This window comes from Ictalurus furcatus, chromosome 6 (assembly GCF_023375685.1).
Source record: "Ictalurus furcatus strain D&B chromosome 6, Billie_1.0, whole genome shotgun sequence".
NCBI classification, from domain to species: domain Eukaryota; kingdom Metazoa; phylum Chordata; class Actinopteri; order Siluriformes; family Ictaluridae; genus Ictalurus; species Ictalurus furcatus.
The window spans coordinates 1835001-1842425 of record NC_071260.1 but is presented as its reverse complement, the minus strand read 5'-3'; the positions used below and the strand labels follow the sequence as shown (position 1 = coordinate 1842425).

General features: G+C 49.4%; 1 protein-coding gene across 2 annotated transcripts in view; it reads right to left on the bottom strand.

The window, feature by feature from the left end:
• Window positions 1–240: 240 nt before the first annotated feature.
• The window catches only part of LOC128608461 (serine/threonine-protein kinase SIK2-like), a 10860-nt gene continuing 3675 nt past the window's right edge, over window positions 241–7425 (bottom strand). For both annotated transcript variants that reach the window (XM_053626178.1, XM_053626177.1), the window contains 11 exons: window positions 6578–6641; window positions 6098–6259; window positions 5259–5383; window positions 5023–5146; window positions 4643–4863; window positions 3834–3989; window positions 3637–3744; window positions 3299–3524; window positions 2965–3222; window positions 2484–2709; window positions 241–2277 (listed from right to left, as the gene is read on the bottom strand). In XM_053626178.1, the coding sequence (XP_053482153.1) occupies window positions 1746–2277; window positions 2484–2709; window positions 2965–3222; window positions 3299–3524; window positions 3637–3744; window positions 3834–3989; window positions 4643–4863; window positions 5023–5146; window positions 5259–5383; window positions 6098–6259; window positions 6578–6641 (2202 nt within the window). In that variant the 3' untranslated portion in view covers window positions 241–1745. The remainder of the gene's footprint in view (window positions 2278–2483; window positions 2710–2964; window positions 3223–3298; window positions 3525–3636; window positions 3745–3833; window positions 3990–4642; window positions 4864–5022; window positions 5147–5258; window positions 5384–6097; window positions 6260–6577; window positions 6642–7425) is intronic.

Sequence of the window (7425 nt, the reverse complement as noted above, 5' to 3'; positions counted from 1 at the left end):
CCTTTCGTTCTCATTTCTCAGGAGCCAGACTGAACTGAAGTCACAGCAGCTCCTCGAAGCTCAGTGTGTGTGCATTTAATACGACGAGCATCTACACGGGACGCGGTGCTGAGCAGCGGAGCGGGAGCTCGTCCTGCCTTCTCCCGTCTTAACAACAATCGGCAGGTTGATGCATCGTGATCCTGTCGCGAATTAAATTTACGATGCTTTTTATTTCAGACGGAAACCCTGATATGCAAAGTTTGTATGTGTGTGTGTGTGTGTGTGTGTGTGTGTGTAAAGTCATCAGTCCCTCTGGGATTTCACGATCGCAGAAATGAACGCAAAATCAACGCTAAAACCACGCCGCATTTAGAGGAGCGTGCCATTTTTCTACATTTCTGTGGATCCGGGCCGAGACGCGTCACGTGACGTCGTCACAACGTGCGTTCGGGTTGATGAGTTACAGCTAAGAAGAGCCTCGTTTACCAACAAACATCACTGCGAAAGACAATTTCATGCGATTGCGATTTCGCCGATCCGAGTAGTTTGCCGTGAACATAAAAAAAAAATTTAAAAAAAGCACGAGAACCTCCGCAAGTCGAATCGCAAAATTCCAGAAGAAAACCCGCAGCAAAATCGAGCGTTTTTATGGCCGCAACACACGTGAAATCCTGCAGGGACTGAATATTTCCACTTAACTCATTATTCCGAGTTATTCTCTCATAGTTTTTTTTACTTAACTCCAAATGACCTCCACTCCAAACCCTCATCGTTTTGACTTCATATCTTGAAATAATGCGTTACTATCTCATTATTACAACTATAATAAACTACTCTTATGGAGAGGTTTGGGGGTGTTTATTATTAATAAGTCACAGAGGCAAGATAATCGCTCGAAATAATGAGATCAACTCGCAGTTCTGGGTTTCTGGTCGTTTTTAAATGTTTTTAAAAAAAGTGAATCCACAGTACCAAATATAATACTAAATAATAATAATAATAATAATAATAATAAGTTGTACTGATTATAAGTGAGGCGTCGATGTATTCGAGAAATAAAAATGATTAAATCTGTGATCAAAATCAAGATGCATCAAGATGACGGCGTCTAGTTTCTCGTGCCTATCTCTTATTTATTATTATTTTTTTTCTCTTAAAAATAATAAAGTACCATGAACGGCCCTCGGCTCCGCCCGCGAAGCGGCTCTCGTTCGGCCGTCTTTTGCGCGTCGCAGTTTGCTAAATTACAAACCGTAGATACTGCGTTTTTTGTTTCTTTGAGAGAAAAAAAAAAAAAGGCTAAATGAAACTTTGGTCTTCTACAGCGACGTGAAAGAAGTTCCAGCAAACAAAGCAGAAAATAATAACGGTTCAAATCCATACGTGTCAGAAAGAAGGAAGACCGTCCGATATTTCATACGTTATTTTGTAAGAGTAAATGAAGAAATCTACAGGTCTGACGTGATTATTTAAAAAAAAAAAAAACAGACGTCTGTTCTCTGTCTCTCCGTGTGTGTGTGTGTGTGTGTGTGTGTGTTTTCCGCTTCACGTCAGCCCCCATCTTTTATTGCTTTCTCAGGACGGGAGACAGGAGTGAGAGGGCGAGGAGCGTGACGTCTGTACAGAGTTTGGTTATTGCTTCTTTGTCTTCTTTTGAATTCATGCTCACACACACACACACACACACACACACACACACACATACTTCAGACATGAAGCGTTCTCATCCTGCGAGTCAGTTCTACTTCACTCCGGATCGGTCCTTATTTGACCATCACACAGTTGCTGAGCTGCTGCTCCTGGAGCTCGGGGGTGTCGGGGCCTGCGCTGTGGCCGCTGCCTCCCAGGCTCCAGCTCACCTGCTGGGGTAAGAGCGAGAGCTGTCCCTGGGTGTAGCTCTGGAGCTGGAGCTGCGAATGAGGATGTGCATGGAGGTGAGGCTGCTGGCTGATGTGCAGCCGGGCTTCCAGCAGATGAGCCGCGGACGCCACCGGAGAGAGGGACGAGTACGAGGAAGATGAGGAAGAGGAGTCTACGTTCTGCTGCCACAGACTGCCGTGCTGAAGAGGAACGGCGCTCCGATGGCATGCGGGAATCAGCTGGGTGGCGGTCTGGGCTGGAGGGTTGGAGAATAAAGTAGCAGGAGCAAACAGGCTGTTGCATGGAGGTGAAGAGGAAGGGGAAGACGAAGAAGAGGAGGACGAGGAGGAGGACGAGGAGGAGGAGGGCAGCTGGTGGGACTGCGTGAGGAAGAGCGCACTCTGCTGCTGGGGCTGGTGCTGGATTTGCAGCATCCTGAAGAAGAAAACAACAACAAAAACACAAGGTTAAATAAATAGAAATGAGTCAAATCAGCTTTGACTAGTGGGCGGGGCTAATTTCAGGGCCAGAAAACTGAAGAAACAGGATAGAAATCTCCGTCCACGGCAAAATTAAATAATCATTTCTGATTTCTGAAAGCAGACTTTTAAAGTTATAAGATTTTTTTCCCCATTTTTCACCTCTGCTGATGCAGCACCTCCTCCAGCATGCTGCGTCTCTCTCGAGGTCCTCCGGCGCCCTGCAGGCCTGACGGGGGGCACAAGGTGGGCCCTAGTGACCCCCTGCTGCCCCTGGAGCACGAGGTTGGAGGGCACACCTGTCTCGCCAGGCCCTTGATCTTATTCAGGCCCAGGAGGCCTTTGGTACGAGAGTTCTTCCTCAGCTGCTGACGGAAGGCTTTCAGTCCTGCACACATCAGCATGTCCACCACACACACACACACACACACACACACACACACACACACACACACACACTATTATAGACCTTCAGTTAATTTGCTAAAGTGCTGTGTTCATGTGTAGGAGGCTAATTTCATGTTTCTCTGTATTTTTAGCCTAAATAAAAACCTTCAAGAGGACGCAATTATCCTATCCTCATATAATCATTAACTCTCTCTCTCACACACACACACACACACACACACACACACACACACACCTTGTGTGAGGGAGGTATCGGAGGCTCGGCGTCCCTCCTGGAAGCTGGCTGCGTGGAGACTGCCCTGGTTCTGCAGGATTCGGTTGGAGGACAGAGCCAGAGGAGCTCCGACGGGCCCCGAGGTCCCGGTTCCGAACCCGGACGCCAGAAGCGCTGAGAGATCTCCTACTGCGGCGGCGGAAAGGGGCGGAGTCGGATTCGAAGACGACTTCAGACAGCTGTCCGACGAAGCGCCGTCTGACGGACTGATCACGATACCTGAATTGAAAGGACTGTCATGCGTCGTGTACCAGAAGGAAAATCCGCACTGAATTTATTTACTCGTGCTACTCACAGGGAGGGCTGCAGAGATGGAAGCGGGCGGAGACTTCGGCGAGGGTGTGTCTACGCGAGGCGGTGTTTGCGAGGAGCGTGGGAGGGGCTTGAGGCGCTCCGTCCTCCTCTTCCAGGTCTCCGGGACGCACTTCTTCGTTGATGGTGGTCTCCAGGAGACTGTTAGGAGAGATGGAGCGATTCCAGAGCAGACCGTTGAGACTCGCCTCCACCGGACACACCACCCGCTGCAGACGGAGGAGGAGGAGGAGGAGGGGGAGGAGGAGGGGGTTAATAACAGGCTTTGAGATGAGAATGAGGAACAAAATAAAAAAAAACAATCAAACAAACACTTCTGACCTGAAACAGACCTCCCTGGTCCCACTCCATCTGTGAGTGCAGCGCCGTGTTCATCGTCGTGGCGACAGGCCGGGCCGAGCGGAAGCTGTCGGACGACTCCACCATCACCTTGAGGAGGAAGAGCTGAGTGAGCATCCGGAGGGATGTAATGTCACACCGGGAGGAGGAAGTGAGAGGGACTGTGAGGAGACACTGACCTCTGGGCTGGACGAGGAGTCAGACGTGCTCCTGCTCCTCGGGGTCCAAGTGCCGCTGCATTGCCGGGTCAGCTGCTGGCTCCGGTGCTCTTTAACCCGCTCCAGCAGCAGGTAGTAGATGGCTGAGAAGTGATTGTAGCTGCTGCTCTGGAGCGACTACGAAGGAGTATAAGAATATGTTAATAAAAAAATTGTTAAAAAACCCCATCATATCATATCATATAAGGACCTAGCCTTCAAGCCACGCCTCTAGAACATGACTGACAGGAAAGTAGACACACCTCCTTGTTCTACCTGGTTGAATATCAAGTCAACCCTAAAGAGTAATAAAAACACAGTTTTTTTTTTTTTTTTACATTTTTGATTCCCGATCAACTCCTATATCTGGTGGGCGGGGCTTCTACAGTGTCCAAAAAAACCCTGTCAGTCGTTCCAGTCGGCTCATTGTAGCGTATGTCTGTGCGTGCTGCGATGTTAAAAGTCGTTTTTCGCTTTGCTACTAGAATGAAAACCGCCTCAAGCGAACGCAGATTTCAGGAGCAGACGCTGCTGTGTTTATCGTCTCTGTGCCAGCAGGGAAACGTATTTAAAGTCTTGGCAAGCGTCTAGGATAAACACCAGGTTTCCACCGTCGCCGCGGCGACAAAACTGACAGCTCGAATCCCTCAATCGACACCGTTTAATGCTTTCCTGCTGACCCCCGATCCCAGAACTGCCATAATCTAACGCAGTGACTCACGCCGCGCGCCGTAGCGTCCCATAATTCTCAGTAAAGTAAGCATCTGTTACTCTGATTTATCGTCTCTCACCTCCACGGTCCTCTGGCGGTCGATGCCCAGCGTGTGCATGATGCTCAGGACGGGCTCGCTGTAGTCCCCCAGGTTGGAGTTGTAGTCGGTGAGGGAGTGCGAGAGGGTCTGGTGGGGGGCGCTGGGGTCGGATAACATCCAGCGGTGCTGCTTGATCTGAGAGATGCTGATCCGCTTGGCCGGATCTACCACCAGCATCTTCCGGATCAGGTTCTCGCAGTCTGAGATAATAATAATAATAATAATAATGCATTCTCTTATGGTTTCTATAGTATCAGCTATATATCATTCATAACCTGATGTTGTTTTTAAACTTTGTGCTGATGTAGAAACACCCTGACGCTGATTATTTTCCTACGGCACACGGTTTATCCTCTTACCTTCTGACATGAAGAAGGGTATTCTGAAGCGTCCTTCCGTCACCCTCTGCCTCAGCGCCGGCAGACTTTCTCCGTCAAACGGCAGCGAGCCGCACACCAACACGTACAGCACCACGCCCAGACTCTGAAAACACACACACACACACACACGCACGCGCGAACGATTTAGCACACGTTTCCAGATGTTAGAATCTCCTCTCCTCCAGAGACTGCGTGAGATTATATATTACACGTACCCAAATGTCCAGCTGTGGTCCTTCGTACTCTTTTCCCTCGAAGACCTCGGGCGCGGCGTACGGCGGGCTGCCGCACCACGTGGACAGGGGCTCTCCGGCGTTGTAGAAGTTTCCGAACCCGAAGTCTGAATGAGAAAGATAGAGATAGAGAGAGAGAGAGAGAGAGAGAGAGAGGTCACGCGACGTTTTTGTCAGCCGTGCGTCACTCCTAGCTCGGGGGGTGTCTGTGTTATGTAAACAAGCCGAAGCTGAATGGTGTGTGTGTTTACGAGGGGAACAAACTCATCTCTTCTTTGAGCACGGCTTATTCAGCGACATAATACGGTTTTATAACCGGCCTCGTTTCTTTTTTTCCTTTCGACGGATCGGAAGTGTTTCCATCCTGCAGCCCCGTGTGTGTGTGGACTCTCGACGGTGCGAGGGAAACGAACCCGATCAGCGGACTACGCTGGCTATGCATTAAAACCCGGCCAGCTAACGACGTGTCAAATGTCGTACTGCTAGAGTTTTTCATTTTTATCATTAAAATGATATTTTCTATAAATATTCGAGCCCAGTGGAAGATTTCAAAAATGTATCATTTCATCCCTGAACAGTACATGGACGCACTTTTTCCTACAAAAGTGACATTTTAAACACTTTATCAGTGATATCTAGATGATTTACTGTCCAGAATAATACATGACGCAGTGTTGGTAAATAAACGCGACCGCAACGCCAGCTAAGACGTCAGGCGGTGTCCTGACGGGTTCTTCGGTAAAGAAGAGGTCGTCGAGGGACCCAGGGTGTGACGTGGGACGTGAGCTCGGCGCGTTTACGCCCGCGTTCGCTCTCCTCACCTGCCAGTTTGATGTTCATGTTCATGTCCAGCAGCAGGTTCTCGGTCTTGAGGTCTCGGTGGACGATGTGGTGGCGGTGGCAGTAGTCCACGGCTGTGAGGATCTGCCAGAACTTCTTGCGCGCCTCGGCTTCGCTCATGCGTCCGTTCGAGGTCAGGTAGTCTGCAGGGGAAGAGCACGAGGAAAGATGAAGACGAGGAACGATAAGCGCAATCGGCTCTGTGAAAAGATGGCTGTGAAAGATCAATCATAATATCTCTCTATCTATCTTTCTCTCTCATGGCAGCACATACTGTGATCCCAGGTGTGAGTGTGTGTGTGTGTGTGTGTGTTGCATAAAAGGCTACGAAAAAAAAACCAATCCCACACCTGTTCCACCACCTGGTGCTCTTCTCCTCTCCTCACCTCTCCTCTAACCTGTCGTGTCTGACTCATCAAGCCTGAAACGTTAACGGATCAGAAGAGTCGCTTTGTACTCACCGAACATCTCGCCGTTCTTCGCGTACTCCGTTACAATGTACAGCATGTCTTTAGTCTCCATGACCTGCCAACACACACACACACACACACACGTGGAGATCAGAAAAAGGTGCTGCTGGGTTTAAGCAGCCTAATAAATCTCCTTTTACAGCCTCGTTAAACTTTAATGCTGGCATTAGCAGGGCTTGTGAAGAGGCCGTGGGCTCACAGCCGCACACACACACACACACACACACACACACACAGACGTGAAGTTCTGGTTGACGTGATGTCCTGCTTTCCCACGATAAGCACCAGCGCATGGAGCCGCTTCCTGAGCCACGTCCCTTATTTACAGAGAAACACGCCAGAACTTTCCGACAGCGTCGCTCAACTCTACACGAGCGCGGTGCTGCAGAAACACCACGCTGACCGACACGCCGAGTATTACGCCTGTCCCGTTATTTATGACACCCTGCTTTTCTAGTTTTCACCATCGTGTATGATGTATAGCATGTTATAATGCTGTAAAGCGAAGCTGCAGGTTCGAAATCACGCACGAGTGTACGGTCTGGGCCGTACCAAATCCCGTTCGGAGTTTACGGCGGAAAGCGCTGCGTTCGGCAGAAACGTGTATGAAGCACGGTGGTGGTAGCGTCGTGTTAATCTAGCGTCGCGTTGCCTATCCTTGACCTTCTGGCTGCTTCTCTGACTAAATATAAATACTGCACAGCCAGATTGGATCAAATGGTGCTTCCAAACAGCAAGAAATAGTGACAACGTACAAGGCTAGAGCAATACGATGATAACACTGTAATATCGACATCGCGAATAATTCTTTCACAACACACTCCCCACCCCCCCCCCCT